Here is a 23,289-nt window from a genome sequence, read left to right as displayed (position 1 = left end):
TCGAAACTTGCTTCAAATAATAATAATAATAATAATAATAACTAACCCATCCCACCGTAACCCAACCTACCCTAACCCTATTCTAATCGCGGTGTAACCATAACCTATCGTAATTTTAACCTGAATGACCATGACCTAATGTAACTAACCCACTTTAACCTAGGTTTACTTAACCGAACTTAACGACCCGGTCGTCAATTGACCCAACCAAACGTAATGTAATGTACCGTAACCTAACCTGACTCTACCCAACCTAATCTGCAAATCCTAAATTAATCTCCCCTAACCTAACCTACAAAAACCCTAACCAAACCTAATCTAACTTAAACTCCGTGCATTTCTCACACCACGGGCGTTGGTGAACCTTGATTCTCAAAGGCTCGATTGTGAAATGTCTCCCCTAACTATCGACTTAGAAACCCATCTTGCTGACTCACTTACAGATGGTAGGCAAAATGGCGACCAGATTGCACTAAGATTCTACTGTAGACCAGTTGCGAATTTTAGCTCCAGTTAGAGCTATAGAAATGGTAACGCATGAGCCCATTAGAATTCGGGTCCGAGGTTCGGATTCACAATTGTTTTTATTTTGAATTAGGGGCATAACTGGTGTTAAGGGTTGCCAAGGTGTAATTTTGATTCATCATGTAGACAGTGTGTGTGTCCACTATACATAGACAGTGCAGGTGTCCACTATACATTACAACTGACACGAAAGTAAACAAATGTATATTGTTCTTGAAACTGGGATTATTACCCTCGCATTTGTGATACCATAAAAACGAATGCCTGTGGGCTCCTGCACACCATATTTTTGTCTCATATATATATATATATATATATATATATATATATATATATATATATATATATATATATATATATATATATAACAGAAAAATATGGTGTGCAGGAGCCCATGAGCAACCTTTCCTCAGTCATGGGCCGCATTACTTTTTTTACTTTTACTTTTATCCTCTTCACCACTGATCGGCTCGTTAGCCGCTTGGGCGATCGGTCACATCTGTTATTTTTTATTTTTTCCGATCTGGCTATTTTTCTGTGGGCCAACCAACCAAAATTTATATACTACCTAACCCAAAAGTAATATAAATATCGTATTAGGGCGAACAGAGAAACAGTGATCGTCACGTCCACCGTAAGATATTTTCAGTTTACAATAATGTTTTTTTTCCTATTTATGAAACAAATCCATCATATTATTTTTTTAAGTAAAATGTTAATGTTTCTTGGCATTTAACAGACGGTGAGACACACCCACCAGAATAATTGATCTATTGATTATTTGTTTTGTAGTGAATTCCTCCCCTACAAACGTTTGTCGCTGATTAGCCGACCCCGCGAATTTCCCAGTGTATGCCTCGTGGTCTAGGTCAACCAGCGCCGCCTTACATGACGGAGGTCAACTATTCAGCCACGCCTACCTCCGCTATACAAGACCTGACCTCGTGGTGACCTGTCTCTTTCTACCTACACCAACCAGCCAGCAACACCTCCTCCGCCTGCCTGGCGGTCCTCGCTCCTGCCGGCGAGCATGGCGACCCACAAGCTGTCCTCCTCTGAGCACCCTCACCAACCAGCTCTCTCTACATCACGCTTGTAACCATGCTGCCTTCCCAGCACCAAGCTGCATTGTACATCCAATACAACATGTATACATGAGAGCACATTGTGAGTTTCCTTTCTCCATCCCATCCTGAGTCCGAACCAATATCATGTACCCCATAAATGGTGACCCCCGGAGATTCGCACTCACACAGGATGGAGGAAAAACTGATAACTCTCCCAGTCTTCAAGCAACATGGAAGACTGGCTTATCCACACAGAGGCAGCTCTCATCGGCTCTACAACTACTGTCTCTACACCGCAGATTAGACACCCTAGAGCAGCTCTGCTACTCTAAGCAGACAGCCGCTCCTCTTCCTGCCCCAAGCACCACGTCCTACCGATCCCAGCCCCCCCCCTCCTGCCTCAGACGCCGCCCCCGGCCCATCTACTCATATACGCAGTGAAGTATAATGTTTTTTTTTTATTTAGCTCATAAAATTCATACAAATTACCCGGCCAGAATATAATTTACATTGCTGGAATTCTTACAATATGATGATCATTTTGAATATATACATCATGGATTTTGCATTAGACATACAAATTTTAGATCTAATGTAATAATTTGGTTTACACAAAGCAAATATTTTATCGTTTGTGCATAATATATGAAGTTTACATTCAAAATATTCCCTGACCAGCAAGGAATCCAGAAATGTCAATTATATTATCCTAACTTTAGTCTGAGGTATTATTTATTACTAAACGTTAAAATCTAGTGTTTTCACCCAAACATTTCTCTGGTAGGGAGGGAAGGTGGGGGGAGGGTTGGGACCCACCGACCCTGCTGGCTGAGTGTGAGGAGGGGGGGAAGGCAAGGTGGGGTACTTTGATTGACAGATAGTGTCCTTGTAGAATATTTCTTTGTTTATTTACTGAAGATATTTGTTTTAGCTCATAAAATTCATACAAATTACCCGGCCAGAATATGATTTACATTGCTGGAATTCTTACAATATGATGATTATTTTGAATATAAACATCATGGATTTTGCATTAGACATACAAATTTTAGATCTTATGTAATAATTTGGTTTACACTGTAGTGGACGTCTCCCCTACAAACTGCGTATCGCATTCCAATGTGCCGCCTTCCCTAGCAACCAACCAGATGTTACCGTATCTTAGCAACGGAACCAGTCACCGGCGACTTTCTGGGTTTTCCCAACATGACTCATAGCGGCTGCTGCTGGGTATATAAGCTCTGTCTCTCCATTGAGATTCATTCTGACCATTCTTCTTGAACAAGCAACACCTCCTCCTGGCTGCCTTCGCTTCTCGCCTGCCTGGCGGTCCTCGCTCCTGCCAGCGAGCATGGCGACCCACCAGCTGTCCTCTGAGCTTCCTCACCAACCAACTCTCATTCTGCCCATCTTCCTGAACAAGCAACACCTCCTCCAGCAAGCTCCACGCTGTTAACATTTATTTCAACCAGGAGGCCAGCAACAGGCAACATCTTCTCTAACGAAGCTCCTGCACATCTACCTCCTTCAACACGCTACTCACCGAACGTCTTCTACTGAGCAGCTCCCCACCACACGGCATCTCCAGCACCAGACTGTCTATCATATAACTTATATATTATACAAGAAAACCACATTAGAGTTTCCTTCCATCCTGAGTGCTAGACAACATTAATATCTCGATACCCCTACAATGGTGACTCCCGGAGATTAGCACTCACACAGGATGGAGGAGACACTGATCACGCTCCCAGTCTTCAAGCAGACACCGGCTCCTCTTCCTGCCCCAAGCACCACATCCTACGACCCCAGCACACCCGTCCTGCCTCAGACGCTGACCCAGGCCCACACACCCCAGCAGGCGCATCTGACGACTCAGTACCTGCCGTGAGGGAAGCACACAACATCCATCGCCTCCACACCCCCTCTTTTCTCCCTCAGGTACTCCCTGCTAATGTCCTGCACCCTGCTGCTGTCGTGGACCCAGCTGCTGTCACGAGCCCTAATCCGCTTCTGCTGACGCAGCCCCTGCTCCTGACCCAGGCCCACACACACCCCAGCAGGCGCATCTGACGACCCTGTACCTGTCGTGAGGGAAGCACAACATTCATCGCCTCCACACACCCTTTTTCTCCCTTCTCCCACAGATAGTGTGTATCTAGACAGTTGTATTTCAGCGATCGGCTCATCACGCCATCGCCGTTGTCTCACATGAGGCATGCACCGCCCGGTCTGCCTCACATGTGCTAAGCAACTCTACAGACAACAAGTCTCCTACACCGCCTGGAGGGAAGGGGGAGTATTGTAGTGGACGTCTCCCCTACAAACTGCGTATCGCATTCCAATGTGCCGCCTTCCCTAGCAACCAACCAGATGTTACCGTATCTTAGCAACGGAACCAGTCACCGGCGACTTTCTGGGTTTTCCCAACATGACTCATAGCGGCTGCTGCTGGGTATATAAGCTCTGTCTCTCCATTGAGATTCATTCTGACCATTCTTCTTGAACAAGCAACACCTCCTCCTGGCTGCCTTCGCTTCTCGCCTGCCTGGCGGTCCTCGCTCCTGCCAGCGAGCATGGCGACCCACCAGCTGTCCTCTGAGCTTCCTCACCAACCAACTCTCATTCTGCCCATCTTCCTGAACAAGCAACACCTCCTCCAGCAAGCTCCACGCTGTTAACATTTATTTCAACCAGGAGGCCAGCAACAGGCAACATCTTCTCTAACGAAGCTCCTGCACATCTACCTCCTTCAACACGCTACTCACCGAACGTCTTCTACTGAGCAGCTCCCCACCACACGGCATCTCCAGCACCAGACTGTCTATCATATAACTTATATATTACAGAAAACCACATTAGAGTTTCCTTCCATCCTGAGTGCTAGACAACATTAATATCTCGATACCCCTACAACACAAAGCAAATATTTTATCTTTTGTGCAAAATATATGAAGTTTACATTCAAAATATTCCCTGACCTGCAAGGAATCCAGAAATGTCAATTATATTATCCCAACTTTAGTCTGAGGTTTTATTTATTACTAAACGTTAAAATCTAGTGTTTTCACCCAAACATTTCTCAGAGAGGTAGGAGCTAGTGAGCTGAGAAGAAGGGGGGGGGGAGATTTGAGTCCATTATTTGAATGGACATTAACCTGGCGACTGTATTTCTCTTAAATATTAATTGTGTGAGCATACCATCATAAAATTAAGATGTTATTTTTGCTACAAAATAGGTATTGTGTCGGAAAAAGTGGAGTTTGGGGGTCGGGCCAGTCTCTATTGGAATTAATCCCATATGTTCTGTTGTTCACTTTACACGGTTTTCACTTTCCTCAGTATCCCATGGGTTCAATTGACCGCATAAATCAGCGTAAATTGGGGTACTAATATATATATATATATATATATATATATATATATATATATATATATATATATATATATATATATATATATATATATATATATATATATATATATATATATATATATATATATATATATGGAGAAACAAAATCAAACAAGAATAAATAGTACAGACAAGCAGGCCAGGCATGAATGATGACGTATTATGGAGGGAGACAGTCTGTCAAGGAAGAGACATTTACCTTTGACCCGTGTGACCACCGCCCGTGACCCCACTTGGACTTACCCAATGTTAGTTAATTCCCAAGTGACCCACTGCCACATAGCAGCTAATCCATCTAACAGACTGTGAACGAACTTGGTCCGTAAACTATCACAAGTTAAAATGTTTATATTTTTTTTTTACTGTTATGTTTTCACAGTTATTTGCTCTTAGCTGATGAAAAAGTAACGAATTGTGTGTGAAGATTATTCTTAAAATAAATAGTGCTTTACTCACCATAAACTGGCCGCATCTACCTGAACTGCGGGCCACATTAAATGGAATTTCTCAATCACTCTGTGGGCCGCACAAAGACATGATTCGGGCCATAGGTTGCCCATGCCTACCTTAACCACTCTGTTCTCTAGTAACCAACTTTGTCATCATAAGTATCATATTTACATTAGTACAGTACTGGACTCCAAGATTGAAATGCTGTATTGGATGCTGGAAGGTCATTAGATACATTATGACCTAAATAGATTTCACCAACAGCACCCAGTTGGTAAGCTATAGTTATGGTATTACTGGATTACCCCACCAATGGTTCTCATTTTTCCGCTCGACAGAAGACAGATTTAACACAATGATTTCCTGCTCTAATTGGGTGTTATTGCACAGTGGCATCCCTCAAGAGAGTGTTTTCCCCATTCCTATTGGGCTTATATACCAGTGACTTACTATACCTGATTGAGTCTTCTGATGAGTATCTCTTCACTGATGATACAAAAATGTTCCAACTTTTAGTCTGCCCAGGACCATAAACAGCATTAAGCAGGTTTAGCAAAACTCCAGAAATACTGTAGTCAGACTCATGGTTCCTTCATTATCTCCCAGCCAATTATAAGGTGATGACTACTGGCAGTTCATGTCTTGGTTAAAGCACCAACTCTTATTTAAAAATTTCATCTGATTAGAATCACAGTACTTGCACTATTATTGTCATTTCTATGTACTGTAATTCTGTTTTTCAGCAACTAAGGCCTTTAAGGACATACAGTACACTACTCGTATGTCAGCTTATCTGTAGCTTATACACATGGCAAAAAAAAATAAGGTTACGAATTTCTGGTTAATTGATATGTGCAGTTTGCTTAATCCTTATTTGTGTTTATATTTTAGACCTCTCATGACACTGATGCTCTCATAAAGATAATGAAACTTTAGTTCACAAATTATTTTATATAAATACTGTATAACAAACCTGGGCAAAATAGATCAATCACAATTCAGTTTATAAAAATTATTGTTAAACTGATGGGGTTTCAAATTAAATGGGCACAAACCAAATCACTTCAATTGTACAGTCACAACTTGATTTAACTTCAAGTTGTGACCAGTACTAAGGGTCTCCTCTTATTAGTTGGTATATATTGCATAAGCTCGGTAACCATTAGAACTATAACTGGAAGTAATAGGCTTTGATCATATTTGACAAACATTAATCAGTGTACTAATCATTTTCCACACTCCATGATTTGCTACTTTCTCACTTAAGAAAGGATGGGGAGTGAAAATAATTTTGACCATGTCTTTGGTCTTTCTTTTATTTTTTTTTTTAGAAAAACATAAATACAGTTTAAACTCTAATTTGAGAATGTGTTACAAGATTCTATACAGAACAATGCTTTCTCTTCAATATAATTTCTATGCAACTTGAATCATGTTTTTGTGCCAGTGAGAGTTGAACATTTTAACTGTAACTGTATATAATAATTTTATCCCACAAAGTAATTTTGGTAGACAAAAAATTATGGTAATAATTATCATTCATTCAATCTTCGGGCTCACTAGTCAGATGGGGCTCAGTTCAGTTGGGTACCTTTATAACCATTAGGATTCAGGAAAAGTCCCAATAGACTCAACACAACCACTGGTATTGGGGTTTAGTTCTCATGAGTCTCAGTCCTTATTTGATATACAGTACTTTAGATGGGTAGATTAGGTTAGAGCCTATTAGGTCTGAAACTTAATTGGCTTTCAACCATTTCAATATATTTTTACTAACAAAATTCGACATGAAAATATTAAAATATAAATCACACACTTACAATGTCTTGTACAAAAGTCCAGCTCTGCAGTGGTTATTGTCTGATAGTGTACTCATCTTGTATTTGAATGCTGAAACATTAATGTCTTATGATCTGAAATCTGTGTTTACTGCTTAAACTCTTTTTTATGTGTCTAAACTCTCTGCCTATTTTCTAAACTCCAATGTCTAAAATTCTGAAGAGAGATATGTTAAGGTGGAAAGTTATATCTATGATTACAATATTTTGTACAGTTACCAGTCAGGCTTTAGGGATTCTCACTCAAATGACACCAGCTTGATCCATCTCAGTGACCATAGCAGGACCCAAATAGCTCATGGATATTATACATGTACAGGTATATTACTATAAGAACTGCTGGCTCTTGGCACTGGATCTGTTGACTATTTTAAATCTTATTTTAACAACAGAAAACAAAAAATTGCAAGTATTAGTCAACATCCATGTTGATAGCCAGTGGGGTTTCACAAAGGAGTATCCTAGGACCATTGCTCTTCCAATGATACATATGTAAATGACATGCCCATTAGTGTTAATTGCAAACTTTTGCTGTATGCTGATAACAATGCCCTCTTAGTGATATAGCTAGCAAGTTATCATCTAAACTAGTCATGCAAACAATAGCTGATAGACAACAAATTATCCCTACATCTTGGAAATATTGAAACAATATTATATGAATCAAATAGAAAACTCTAAAGAGTAAACAAATTCAATGTAATGTGTAAATGAACCTATCTTACTGTAAATGTAACCTTAGTGAATATCTTAGGCTAACTCTTAACTCTTGTGTATCTGGAGAAGCAATTATAGATAGTAAAGTAAATAAAAGTATTGCCAAGGTAAAATTCATCTACATAAATGGTAAATGTTTCTCAGTTGATACCTGTAGGAACCTTTGCTCATCAAGGTACTCTGCCTTAACACAGAATCTAAAATCAATGCTAAAAATTATTTAGAACAAGATGATGAGGTTCCTGGTTGACATGAATACAAGAGACCACATTAGTCAAGAAGTTCTACAGTCACTGGACATGTTAATTGTGGTGAATAGAGTGAAGCAAGTGAGGCTGAATCATACTTCCAGGATTTTCAATGGACTTTGTGCACAGTATCTAACAGTAAACTGTGTTAGAGATTAGTTATATGAACTGGCAGGGCACTATTCTCATCATTTTTATTTATTCACCCTGTAATAATACCTGTACAGGTTGTACCTCTCTAGTCCGGCATTCTGTGGTCCGGAACGATTTTAGTTTGTCCAATAGGTAGATAGGCAGCTTTTTTTTTTTTTTTTACTTATCTGAATTATTATTATTATTATTACAAGAGTATTAAATTTTGGCCCCTCAGGCCCCAATGTGGGTCAGTGACCTATGCCCGGGTGGGCTAATTCCCGTAAAAAAAAACAACAACAAAGCTACGGAAAATTAAGGTTTGTTTACATCCGGCAGTTCGGCTGCTCTCTCTCTCTCTCTCTGCTTGTCTATACAGAGTAGAACATTTAACCCTTCAATATATATATGAGCAGTAAATAAGTGTTGCTTTCATATTCTTATGTAGAGTAATGACGATATGTTTTCACATGTGCTCACTTACATACGCGCAGTCTCACTTTTTTTTTACCATTAATGGTTACGGTAGCTACTTATATTGTTCCATTTATTAACATTAAATAACATTACAGGTACTTCAAAGAACCATATTAATTTGTTTACATTAATTTTACTACAGCTACAATCAGGGTCTTATTTTCTTCAGTTTTATATGTAGAACCAATCAGTCACTGGTTTTGTACAACCTGTATTACCTTTTCAATTACATTCCTCCCTTCCTACTCGCCATCATTATCTTTCCCATCGCTCTTCTCATCTGATACGTCCTTGACAACCTTTGCAGCGACAGCACCAACACCAGCCCCCACGGCAGCACCAGCACCAGCTATACAAGCATTGGCACCTAAACCAATACCTGCAGCACCAGCTGATTGTAGCACAGCCACCTGTCATAAGGGAAAGCAAACATATAAAATAAAATGGATTAATTCAGATAAATGTATGTTTAATATCTCTGGCTATGATTAATTTTCAAGCCTGCCTGAGCAACACTTGGTGCCATCACAACCCTTAAACTTGCCAGTGAATTTGGGATGGCACCAAGCATGAGCTAATATAAGATCAGACTTGAACAACACTGGCACATGTTAAGGTACATTCAAGAGCCTGTACATACCCAAAACCTGCCAATAGTGCATAACAGAGAATTGACCGACTACCCAACTGTCTAATGAGGTGACCAGGCCAGGGGCAAAGAGATAAGTAAATAAAAGGAGTGTGGTTATCTATTAGAGTGATAGAGGAGAATGTTTTTGAGAGAGAAAGTGGTGTAAAGTGATTCAGAAATGAAGTACCTGTACTGTTGTGTAACTGAAGATGCATTTACAAATCACCAAATTATAGTTTACTGAATCTTGGGGATATAAGAGATGTAATAACAGTAAACTCTCGCCACATACTGGTGATGGATATATTAAATTACTGTACTGTATGGTGACAATGGACTGAGAAATGAAAATATGTCTTATGACCTATTTAACGGTGCAACCTTTTTTTTTGTAGCCACAACTTTCTATTTCAATACATTAAAGACTCAGGCCACTATAGTGATGGACAGATAATCAAATCATTGTTTCTGATCTAAAAAAATGAGGAGGGAATGTTGGTGAACGAAAACATATTTAGCTTAATGTTGGCACTAATCATGTGACATTATCCTCCAATTTGTTTCTTGGTATGCAAGAACAGACCAAGGTTCATACACAGTTGTATGACAATGATTACAACTAGGATGCAAGGAACACTGATTGGCCAGGCCTGATGCGCAACAACAACCCTCTTTTAATTTCATATTAATAAACCATTTTTAGAGTATGTTAGGGGTATCATTTTTCCTCAGTATCTACCTTTATTCTTGTCCATAGCTTGATACCAGAATTACAGAACCCATGTGCCCAAACCCTCACCATGCTACCAAAGGTCAGAGGTTATGAAGTAACTATATGAAATGAAATAACTAGACAGAACTAATAAGAAATCCTCCCCTTTATAAATGGTGACAGTGGAAATGGCCCCCTTTATATCAGGTCTGATATCTAGTTGCAGTTTTAATTTTGACTTTGCAAAGCGATAAAATATCTTTGGGTTTGACTTGACCTTGCTTGCAATCAGCCTCTGAAACTCCTTTTCAGCCCTTCTACACTCTGACTGCTTGTTTCCTGGCTCTTGCATACATCCTCTTGTCCTGCTCATCGTTTGACCTAACCCACGCCTTGAATTTCTGGGTTTTCTTCTTAACTTTGTCGACCGCTGCATGCTTCATGTGTAGGGGTCTCCTTGTATATTCCTAGAGGCACTGGGTTTGGTCTTGGGTATATATTTCTCAATCAAATGGTTCACTTTACTAGCTATGATATTCAGCGTAGTGTTTGCGTTCTTATCCCTAAGTGAGTCAGGCAAGTGGATACCCCTCATTTCCTCCCTCATCCCGTCATAATTTCCCTTGTAATATTTGCACCTTGGCCTGGTTTTGTCATGAACTATGTAACAGTTAAATCTGAATGACAACATTACATGGTGGCTGGTGATAAACTGGGACTAGATGCTCCAGCTTGGCCACCATACCCTCCTTTTTTGTTTTGATGAGGTCTAGTGGCTTGGGTGTTTGCTCCCCTCTGTAATGCGTCGGGTCTTTAACATGTTGGCACAGAAAATTATCTCTCAAGAGTTTCTACAAAAAGAGTAGCAGGGTTATTTAAATCATTTGGCGTGAACTCGTTTCTCCAGTCAATGTCGCCATAGTTAATGTCCCCCATGATAAGGAGATGGCTAGGGTTGAGCATTGCTGCATTGTCTATTAAGGCACTTAGCTTCCTTTGGTTTGGTAAGCTACAGTTTGGGGATCTGTAGATACACCCGACAATAAGTAAGTCTCCTCCCTTTAATTTAATTTTACACCACTTGGGGTCTTCAAAAGCATCCTCTCCCTGTACCCTCACCTTGCTGGCTCTAAGATCATGTCTAGCATAGATAACCACACCCCTCTTGAAAGGTTCGTAAATGAGTCATATCCGTCAATACTGAATTCACATTCCTCTGGATCGATTCTCCTGTTCTTGTACAACAGTTCTACAAAACCCACTATATTGGGTTGGTGTACCTTCAATAGTGTTTCAAACTCCTCTCTGTTATCAAGGAACGTGTCAGTACTAGCCGGAATTTGTTCTCGGTAACATCTTTGCTCTTGGTAGTAACCCCCTCCCCCACTCTCAGCAGCCGCAGCATTTGCTAAACACACTTTATTTTGCCGGGTGTGGTTAGCAATGCCATTGTTTACACAGTGCTCGCCTCCTTCTGGGTGGGAGGTAGAGCGGGTGGAGGGTGTACTGCTGCCCCCTGGCTCTGTGCTGGTGCTCTTGCTTCCACAAACCCTCCCCCCCTGCAGGAGCCTCTTGTGCTGTTCCCTCTGTATTACCGTGCAATCTGGGTGAATGAATACATTCTGAAATGCCTCGCTCATTGCTAAGTTTTTTGCCTGTCGAATAACTTCCCATTTCTTCTCCTCACTCACTAGTGTGATCCTGAGCGGGTGAGGCTTGTCTTCCTGCTTTTGTCCCAGCCTCCTCACATCCGGAGGGGGCAGTGCAGTCTACATAGTTGCTAGATCGCACTGAAGCTATCTAATGTGTGTCTTGCATGTGTAGCATTCATACACAAACAAAATTATTTAATTATAATTTTTATTTCTTTATACACAAATTTCCGTATGAAAACCCTAAAACAATAACTTAGATCATACAAAATTGTTGCATATGAAAACCCCAAGAGTGTTAAGTACCTGCATACTATCTAGTTATTATGAGATTCAAGGTTTGTGCAAAGCTTACCTCATTGACACAAGTTCAAATGATGACCTCAGACTTGAGGATACTGCAATAGTTACTGTTCAATAATTATTACTCTAAAGCACATGTGTTATATAATTACTCCTAGTTTCTCAAATCCAAATCCCCATTCTTCAGTTAATTTTTTTTATTTTCATGTTGATGGATAATGTACAGTGACTTGCATTCACTGCTTCTGCTAATAATAGCAAATTAAAAATAATACACTAATGAAAAACCATCAACATATACAAACGTGCCTGTATGCACATACAATATTACTGCATACCACAGTCACCACATACTGTACTCACCAAACCGCCGGCAGCAACACCACCCCCATTAGCTATAGCAGCAGAAGACATCATGGCTGAAGCAATTGAGCTTGCAGCAATCCCAGCTGAGGTGAAGCCTATGCCTGTGACAGGTTAAGAGTATTAATTTATGATGTAGAAAAAATATTCTATTTACTGCACCCTGAACATAAAAAAAAAAAAGCCCAATTTTTCTAAATGAAAGTATATACAAAATAGTTGCCTCTCAGTGATACTTGAGGCTAGATGAATAACCAAAAAATCCATTATGAAACAATTCCAGAAAAGAATACTGTATGTTTTTATAATGAAATTGCATTCATGGGCAACAACATCTCATTTGGAAGGATGATGAGTGTGGATTTAGGTCAAGGTTCAAAACCCTTTTAGTATCTCATATGTACATACTGTATTTTGAATCCTCTTCATCCATAAGGGATCAGTTATCTTTACTTTATCCTCTTCACTACTGTTCAGTTTATTAGCCACTTGGGCAGTCAGGAACATCTCTGTTACAGAGACGTGACTGTTCACCCAAGCGGCTAACGAGCCGGTCAGTGGTGAAGAGGATAAAAGAAAAAGTCTGGTCTTGAAAGCCTCCTACGAGATGTTTATAAACTTCTATTAATTCACAACTATTGTATTATCATTTCTATAAGGATAAACTGAATTACTTTATTTACCCCCTATAAATACATATTCTAGGTTATCAAACTCCCCAAGGAAAATCTTATAATGAATTCTGAAAGCAGGGGGCAAACTTTTTCGGAGTGAGGGTTGTAAACTCTAGGAACAATCTATCAGAGTGTGTTGTGATGGCACCAAGTGTGAGAATTTCCCCTCAGATATTTTAATTTATTTTTCAATTAGATTAATTAGGTACACTCTTACTAACTTATCCCCTTTGCCACTCTTCCGTTTACTCACTAGTCACACAGTCAGTCTATTTTCTGTTAAACACTATTGGTAAGTAGCTTACTGGACATGTATGGGGTCTTGAATGCACCTGAAAATGTGCCAGTGTTTGTCAAGTTTGGTCTTAAATGAGCTCACTCTTGGTGCTGTCACAACATTCTCTGGCAGGTTATTCCAAAAGTTCACAACTCTTACTCCAAAGAAGTTAGCTCAGACAGTTTTCTGTACTGGTAGCTTCTTTAACTTGGGGTTGTGACTTCTAGTGATGTCACAGGGCGAGAGGGAGTTTACGTAGCTGAATTTGTTCATCATGATCGTGTTCTCTTTATGATATGTTATTACCAGTGTGCAAATTATCTGAGATTAACAAAGAAAGGTCACTATCCCTTAAAATATCAGAATATAAATACGATACATTAAATACTAAAGAACTGTAGCAACTCTTCGTGTGCTTCATATGCCAGCCAATCAGCTGCCTTCCTATAAACTGACCCTAGGCCTCAGTTACAAATATTGAATGAAGACTACAGTTGTATCTCGAATTATGCATTATGTTTATACTATAATTTTTGTTTTAATTAACATGGATATATTTTTGGATATACAAAGTTTGAATTGCCCTGCAAGCTGGCAGAGTAGTGTAGCAAGTGTTACCGGTGAGGTAGAACACTCGTTGCATGAGGCAGAATGAGCAATAAGCATGCACCACACAGTAACATCCAATAACCCTTATTAGAGTGAAAGTGATTACAGTAGGGTAGGGATAAATCACAATTTATTTTTAAATTATTTTTTTATATCGTGACTACCAAAATTATCAACATTTTCCAATATACAGTACTGTAGTGATAAATTTATTTATTTGGTGAGGGAAATCAGGCAAGAAATATATGAAATGTACCACCATGGCAAACAAATGCGTGATTTGCTCACCAGAGGCACCACCGTGGCTGCTCACCCACGCATTCACGCTCGCCCGCTCAGTCTTTCTGAGTGAGTGACGAGTAAGCAGCCGACTCTGCTGCAGATTACGACTTCTAAGGTGAGTGTAAATGGGTTGCGAGTGACGTGAAAAGTGAAGTGAAGAGAATGGAAAGCTTAATGGAAAAGATTTAATACTGTAACTAATATTTTTGGTTTGTTTGTTTATGTAGGTGTGGGATTGTCAAGTGGAGGTGGCAGTGTGGCGTCTGCTGCCGAGTCTGGTGTGCCTTGATACCGATATTGAAACGGCCTGTTGTTCCCGAGTCTAGTGTTCATTGGTGCTTTAGTTAGTAAGAAAATTAAATCATTAAGTTAAGTTTAATCACCTTTATTGGCCTCCAGAACCTGAACCTATTTTCCCCATTGATTACATGTAATTATATATTGCAATTTAGTATACTATATAGCAAACATCCTTGGACCCTATCTCGTGATATATCCCAACCCTACTGTACTGTATTTTTCTCTTGTGATTGTCCATGAGGTGTTTGGTTTTTGCATTATTTTTGGACCTTATTATGATTGGTAAATGCCAGTACAGTACAGGTTGTACCTCTCTAGTCCGGCAACCTCGGGACCTGACCGGTTCCGGACCATGGAAATTCACCCTTTTCCTGGATAGATAGTGACTTGTGCCTATGCTTGGAAGCACTGGCACCACTTTCTCTGCATCATGGTCTCTTTGAAGACATATTGAAGGGTTAAATGTCGTATAGTAGCTTCTCAAATTTCGCGAGTTTTTAATTCTTAACGTATTTTATTAGAACACACAAAAAAATAAATAAATAAAAATTTTGACGGCGGAAACTTGAATTTCGACGGGTTTGAACAGCCCACCAACGTGCAGACGATGTGCATAATCGTGTAAACAGCGTCATTTCTCTTATGTATAAAAGATTCATTATTGTTTACTACTGAATGTCTTTTTTATTGAATTAATGTTTATGTGTGCAAAATGAGCAATACAATTTATTAATAATACGTAGAATATTAAAACACACAAGGAAATGACACAGCATTGTTTTCGTTGATTACAAAACCAGTGACTGACTGGTTCTACATATAAAACTGAAGAAAATAAGACCTTGGCTGTAGCTGTAGTAAAATTAATATGGTTGTTTTAAGTAATATTATTTAATGTTAATAAATGGAACAATAGAAGTAGCTAACGATAATGGTAAAGAAAAAAGAGAGATCGCGTATGTAAGTGCGCATGCGCACACGTGAAAACATATCATCATTACTTTACATAAGAATATGAAAGCAACACTTATTTACTGTTCATATATATTTTAATTAATGTTTCTGAATTTGTTTTTATTGAATTAATGTTTGTGTGTGCAAAATTAACAATACAATTTATTAATAATACGTGGAATATTAGAGACGAGACGGCTGCCGGCATTGTTTATGTTAAAGCTTAGAAAACCAGTGACTGATTGGTTCTACATATAAAACTGAAGAAAATAAGACCCTGATTTTAGCTGTAGTAAAATTAATGTAAAAAAATTAATATGGTTGTTTGAAGTGTGTACCTGTAATGTGTAATGTTATTTAATGTTAATAAATGGAACAATATAAGTAGCTAACCATTAATGGTAAAAAAAAAAGTGAGACTGCGCGTATGTAAGTGCGTACATGTGAAAACATATCATTACTCTACATAAGAATATGAAAGCAACACTTATTTACTGCGCATATATATTGAAGGGTTAAATGTTGTACTGTACTCTGTATATTCAAGCAGAGAGAGAGAGAGAGAGAGAGAGAGAGAGCAGCTGAACTGCCGGATGTAAACAAACCGTAATTTCCCGCGTTTTTTTTTTTAAGGGGATTAGCCCACCCGGGCATAGGTCATTGACCCACATTGGGGCCTGAAGGGCAAAAATTTAATACTCCTGTAATAATAATAATAATTCAGATAAGCTGCCTATCTACCTATTGGATAAACTAAAATCGTTCCGGACCACAGAATGCCGGACTAGAGAGGTACAACCTGTAATAATATGGTAGGTTGTATATTTTTTTTAGGTTGGAACTATACTTTTGTTTTTAATTTCTTTATTATTATGAGTCACAAATACAAACTGAAAAATAAATCATGAAGGAAATACTGTACTGTACATATCTAAGGTCTACGGTATATACTGTAGATATATGAATGAGTTTTAAGACTGTGCTCCCTCTAACCTCACCATTTCTTTTATTTCTTAAGGGAAAATTATGTTTGATTTACAAGCTATTTAGTTACACAGCCATTTTCATAAACAACTACTGTGTAAATCAAGACACAGCTGTAGTCAGTTCTGAAAACTTTACCATGATGGGAAGAGAACTCACCTGTCAGTACAACAGGTGCTGCAACCACAGCACCTACAGCACCTGCAGCAATACCCAGACCATAGATCCAGCCCTTTGAGGCTTTAGGAGGAGGTTTGGACTTAGATGATTGAGGGTTGCTGGGTGGGGAGGGGTCCTTCGGAGCACCTTTATCAGTATGGTGAAGCTTGGACTTAGATGATTGAGGGTTGCTGGGTGGGGAGGGGTCCTTCGGAGCACCTTTATCAGTATGGTGCTGTTCATCTCGCTGTTAAGATAAAAAAACAAAACTGTACAGTACTTTGGTGTATTTAGGAAGAAGGGGTGTAACAGCACCATTTGTATGATATAAATTTTTACCCAAATGAATATAATACCAAATTATTCAACCGTGCCTCAGCTGTTGATGTTATGCATGGCTGAGGTTGCAGTTCCTTCGGGGAGCGAGCGAGGGCAGGCTGAGGTCAGCACATGTCAGCAACAACAAGATATCTGATGCATTTCCTTCCCGAGACCTGCTTCGCTCTCTCTCCCTTGGTCAGAGTGAGGAGACTCATATCACTTGTTACCCAGTGAACACCTCACTAAGTGTTCTCCTATAAGTGCACAAAGACACTTCCTTTAGCAGAGAAGGTACAATATACTGTACTGTACTCTCAACTGAACTCAGTACCTGTGAAACTATATTTTCTACAATAAAGAAAAACCAACAAAGTGTTTACTTCAGCCCTGCCACTTATCTGTGTCCAGATCTTTATCCATTTCTATCATAATAATCACCGCTAACACAAGCAGGTGAATGCCTGTAATAAGTTTATCAACAAAAATTATAAAATTTCTTAGCTAGAAAAGCCTATAGGTTTCACATTAAAAAAAAGAGAAAAAAAATTCTCATGTCAAGTGCTGTATATCCTAACAAATTTGTGAAAACAAACAAGTACTACTGTACTATGGGTTTGCTAATTAGTAAGAAATTGCTGATTATGAAACTCATAAAGGGTGAGGCTCCTTTACCCCAAAACTTTAGTGCCAGTTATGTTCTGGTTTTGGGATGCCAAGATCTATTTACCTTACAATAGCCTATGCCCTAGTATAGCCTACACAGGTCTCAAATAAAACCGACGTAACTTTAAAATTATTTTATTGACCCACACCGGGGCCTCAGGGGCGAAAATATAATAATAATACTGTAATAATAATAATAATAATAAATAAATAAATAAAAATTAATAAAAATTATAATAAAAATAAAATAACCATAAAAAGGAAAAATAAATCAAGAGTACTAAATGATATACAGTATGTATGTTGTGTTGTCAATAGTAAGAGCAACAACCGAGACCCTGCAATTGTGTGTAAATGAGGCAGAAAGTCAGATCAGCAGCCTGGGACTTGGTTACAATTTTCGTGATGCCATATGGCAGCAGGGTTTACCATTAGACAATACATTATGCTTCCAATATCTTCCCAGGCGGTAGTACCTCCGTTTGATAGCTGCCTACTACTGTGCCTGCCTCTTGTATTTAAGGTACTGTATCTTACAGTAAGCATTTTATTGTTTAGGTATTCTTCAATAATTCAGGCTTTGGTAATGTTTGGTTTAATTAATTGCAATAGAAAAATTATTCAGTGTTCACAGAAAATTCAGTGCTGTTGGTGTCTGGAAAGGAAGGCTATGTCTGAGATAGAAAGGACCTTCAGTGTGGAGCTGGAATCAGTAACTATTATTATTATTATTATCCAATACTCTATTATTATTACTACTACCTGGCTATATAGTAATTATTTTATGCAATTATTAACTATAAAATTACTGTTAGTTATTATTATCATCATCATTACTATCACATACTCATACAAAAATGAAATAAAGTACCTGCATAGATTAAGAATCTGACCTGTGACTTGGGTGGTAGCATATCCAACACCGCTCTGTTTTTGGGCAGATTCTCTGGTGATGTACCACAATGTGGCTCTCTGAAGGGTGTGAAATACAGAACTTGATAAACAAACTCTTTCTTCACTGGCAGAAACAGGATCTATTTTTTTAGGGTGCAATAGGAACAGGATATTTTATAGGTTGCACCAGAAACAGGACTTATTTTTGCAGTACAGGGATGTGTCGTTTAGCGATCCGGATGCGAACAGAAACGAGATTGCAAATAATTGTGTAGCTGAGTAGCTGACTTGCCATCCAGTAACACTCAAAGTGGGTGGGGTTCAGTTGGGAACTATGTTATTGTTCAACTCGTAATTTTGGATAAATATAAGTAATTTTTTCATTTTTTTGTACTCTGTTACATGCACATACTTTCATTAATACAGAATGTGCAAAAATAATAAAAAAAATAATAATTATCATAAGGTCAAAAACAAAGGGAAAACAGTAAACAGTTCTTATCTGGTCCACAGATAGCCAACAAGAGTGGAGGGAGATGGAGGAGCAATCACTTTAGTACACAATATCACAACAGTACATCAAAAACAAAGGGAAAACAGTAAACAGTTCTTATCTGGTCCACAGATAGCCGACAAGAGCGTTGGGCGCTCTTGTTGGGCGATCGATTGGTCACGTCTCTGTTACACACTGTTGGCAAGTACTGGGTATGCATTGGCTCCTGAATGTATCTGAACCTGATCCAGTGCTGGTCAAGTCTGGTCTTGAAAGAGCTTACACTCGGTGCCGTCACAACAATAACACCCTTCTCATGTGTGTCCGGGCCGAGGCTTGAACCCTTGACATATTGGTGAGAGTTATGCGAGTTACCGCTGTACCACAAAACCCCTTGTATTGTACTCAAATACGTACCGGTAAATATTATTCAATGAAGCAATTTTTAGGAGTTGGCACTTGATATATGGTATCGGGTAAGGCGGTGAAGTTGGTGGTGGTAGAGGCAGACACACAACCTCCATATGCCTCCCTCTCTCCCACCCGTACCTCGCTGCTACGCCGTCAATCCTCCTCTTATCACCTGCCTGCCCCTACCTTTATGCGACTGCCCATTGTGTTCTTATTATACCCCACTTGCCCATATCAAGGGCGAATCCAGGGGGAGGGTCCTGGAGATCCGTACCCCCTTTTCACCAGAAAATTCCAATGCAGTGTTGTACTCGGGCATCATTGTATAGTAAAAATTGTTTACTATTGACATCATAATATCTCCTAATATCAAGTGCACATGGCTTCAATATGGCCTCAAAATTCCCATGATATTGGTCAGATTAAAAAAAATATATGGTGGGGGGGGGGGCCCTTACATTGCCCCCCCCCCCCCCAGCAGGATAGGCTATCTGTGCTTGCCACATTCACCCACACACAACTTAACCCCTCCCCCCTTTCATATTCCTGGATCCACACCTGCATATACACCCACTGAGCCTGCTCAGTAGAGATGCCCATTTGGAGCACAGAATCCCCAATATTTTGATGTCCCTCTGGAATTTTTCCCAGTGAGTTGAAAATCGCTAAACCAAACAATTGCAGATTGTTAAATAACCAAGGGTGTTAGAAATTGTAAACTGCTAAACCAAATTATCGCTAAAGAAATTGTAAATCGCTAAACCAAATTATTGCTAAATGGCAGATACCTGTAGTATGTATGTTCAAACAGAAGGGACCCACTTCTTGGACTGTAAGTGAAACAGGCCATGCCAAGAAACTGGAATTGTTCTTTTAATTCCAACAAACACTGGAACTAGCCATTTTTATTCCAACAGAACAGGACCCGTCTTTTGGACTGCAAAAGACAATAGATAAGACATTTGGATTTCAAGAGAATCTCTAATTTGGGACTGTATGAAAAAGAGGGCCTTATTTTTATTTTACAATACTGTACTGTATTGTATAAAGTAAACAAGAGATGTATTTTGGAACATGTAAAACAAGACTTTTTCTTTAACAAATTACAAAAAAAAAAAAAATTGGCATAGGAGATTTTAACTCTCTCTGATGTTTTTATGACTACAAAAGAGGTTAAAATTATAAATATAAGATAATACAAAAAGGATCTATTTTTTCAATTACAAAACAATATAAGCAATTCGTTATTTTACTGGAGATGAATAGTAAGTTGACCATCTCAGCACACTTGGGGGCGTCATAACACTGTCTGCCTTTTAACACTATTTATACATCATATTCGGGTACACAAAGACTTAATATAAAACGGTTCGATGGATGACGAATAAACTCTGTATTGAGTAGAAAAAGAGTCCGGCTTCCTGTTGAAACAAGAAACTGATTTGGGCGCCATTGGTCGATTTATCACTAACAATGGGAGCACAACATATAGCAAGGATCCATTGTACTGTACATGCACAGTATGTCAGTACTTGCAGAGAGGTTACTTCTGTCAGAGGAATCTACGAGAATGAGTACAGTACATCTCCATGATGGCAGGTGACTTGAAATAGAAAATACAAAAATTTTTCATACCTGCAGATGGGGCAATTGAGCTTCTCATTGATATTGTTGATTTTGATCAGGCAAGGGCAGCAAAAGGTGTGGCCACAGGCAGGGAGGAAGACAGGCACATGATGTAGAGAGTCATAATCATTGTCACACACGCCACACCGCTTCCATGAATCTCCATCTCCTGCCATCATTACCTGCAAAATAATGAATCTATGTTCAGTGCATGTACAGTACAGTCTCTCTCTTTGGAATTCACCCCATTCTTTGCCTACAGTACTACTGACATACATGTACAGTATATCAGCCATGAGTCTGCTTCATATCCACAGGATGTAAATGTCACCTGTAACTCTAAAGCTTTTTCAGTTTACAGTTACAACATTCAATAATCATACTAACTTAAGGGTACAGTATTATTACATAACAGTGACCCTAGAATGATGGTCACTCTAAACACTTGTCATCAGCGCACAGTTATGTTATTACTGTCAGATTATTCTAAGAGTTTACATTTCTCACTCCCAAAAAAGTGTGCTCTGACAATTTTCTAAACATGAGGCTTCTTTAACCTAAGATGTGACCCATACTATGGGTCCCATAGTCGGGCATAGCCTCTTCGCGGGACAATTTTTATTTTATTTCATTTATTTATTTATTTATTTATTTTTTTTACGGGGATTAGCCCACCCGGGCACAGGTCATTGACCCACATCGGGGCCTTGGGGGCAAAAATGTAATACTGTAGTAATAGTAATAATAATAATAATTCAGATAAAATAAAAAAAATGATAGCAATACAATAATAATAATAATAATAATAATAATAATAATGAGCCATAAGGAAATACAAAAATTAAAAGAAAATAATCAAAAATGAGAAACGATATACGGGTATGTATGTTGTGTTGTCAATAGTAAGAGAAAAAAATTGAAACCTGCAATTGTGTGTAGATGAGGCAGAAAGTTCAGATCAGCAAACTGGGACTTGGTCACAATTTTTGTAATGCCAATGGCAGCAGGATCTACCATTAGACAATACATTATGCTTCCAATATCTTCCCAGGCGGTAGTACCTCCCTGTTTGGTAGCTGCCTACTACGGGTCCGACTAATTACCCAAATGTAGCCAAATGTAGCCGCAATGAAGTCAAATAATGGTCCTTCATGAATAAATCGGACTGCCAATCACTTCTCGACTAGTATTTGGTGTCACAGTCACAATAAATTGGAAAACTTACTTTAATCTGAGTATTAACATCGCGTGCATGTACCGAGGGAGCGAGTAATTACCCAAATGTAGTCGCAATGAAGTCAAATGATGGTCCTACAAGCGTAAATCGGGCTGTGAATCACTTCTCGATTATTATTTGGTGTCATAAAGTTACTAAAAATTGGTAAACTTAATTTAATCTGAGTTGTGTTAGGTTAGGTTCATGCACTCGATCTATTAACTCAGATGGGTCCGACTAATTACCCAAATGTAGCCGCAATGAAGTCAAATAATGGTCCTACATGAATAAATCGGGTTACCAATCACTTCTCGACTAGTATTTGGTGTCACAAAGTAAAAAAAAATGGGTAAACTTAATTTAATCTGAGTTGATAGATCGAGTGCATGTACCTAACCTAATCTAATCTAACCTAACACAACTTAGATTAAATTAAGTTTACCAATTTTCTGTGACTTTGTGACACCAAATAATAATCGAGAAGTGATTCACAGCCCGATTTACGCTTGTAGGACCATCATTTGACTTCATTGCGGCTACATTTGGGTAATTAGTCGGACCCGCCTACTACTAAAAAAAATTCTGAATACCCGCGCCGTTCCGCCACAAATACATAATTTGCAAACAGATTAAAGTATCTGAAATCCTTACCAGTTCAATTGTGACAAGTGCTATCGTGTCTGCTTCCTGAACTCAATAATCAAGTCCACTTCTCACTGAAATTCGAGTCAGCCTTTATAGCTCGACAACACCTCCACGCAGTTACGTTACGTGTGGCTCTGACTGACTCGACCTGCTGTACTCTTTATCATACCTGGCGTATCACGTAATGTTAGGGAAGTTACAGGAACGAAAACTGTAAACCAAATGTTTATTTTTGGACTAATATGTAAAGT

General features: G+C 38.9%; 1 protein-coding gene across 2 annotated transcripts; it reads right to left on the bottom strand.

Moving 5' to 3' along the window:
• Window positions 1-8,982: 8,982 nt before the first annotated feature.
• LOC121862254 (interferon alpha-inducible protein 27-like protein 2B) lies at window positions 8,983-23,205 on the bottom strand. 2 transcript variants are annotated; one of them, XM_042360358.1, is made up of 6 exons: window positions 23,045-23,205; window positions 21,187-21,359; window positions 18,647-18,725; window positions 16,770-17,016; window positions 12,531-12,634; window positions 8,983-9,279 (listed from the first exon to the last, which is right to left on the bottom strand). In XM_042360358.1, the coding sequence occupies exons 2-6, from the start codon at window positions 21,354-21,356 to the stop codon at window positions 9,112-9,114; spliced, it is 768 nt and encodes a 255-aa protein (XP_042216292.1). In that variant the 5' UTR covers window positions 21,357-21,359; window positions 23,045-23,205; the 3' UTR covers window positions 8,983-9,111. The 2 variants fall into 2 exon arrangements, with proteins under 2 accessions (XP_042216292.1, XP_042216300.1); XM_042360366.1 differs by lacking the exon at window positions 23,045-23,205 and adding an exon at window positions 20,340-20,488 and having other exon boundaries at window positions 21,187-21,326.
• Window positions 23,206-23,289: the final 84 nt, after the last annotated feature.

The sequence above is a fragment of the Homarus americanus genome, unplaced genomic scaffold (genome assembly GCF_018991925.1).
Source record: "Homarus americanus isolate GMGI-L3 unplaced genomic scaffold, GMGI_Hamer_2.0 scaffold40248, whole genome shotgun sequence".
Classification (NCBI taxonomy): domain Eukaryota; kingdom Metazoa; phylum Arthropoda; class Malacostraca; order Decapoda; family Nephropidae; genus Homarus; species Homarus americanus.
This window is presented reverse-complemented; position numbering and strand designations above follow the sequence as displayed.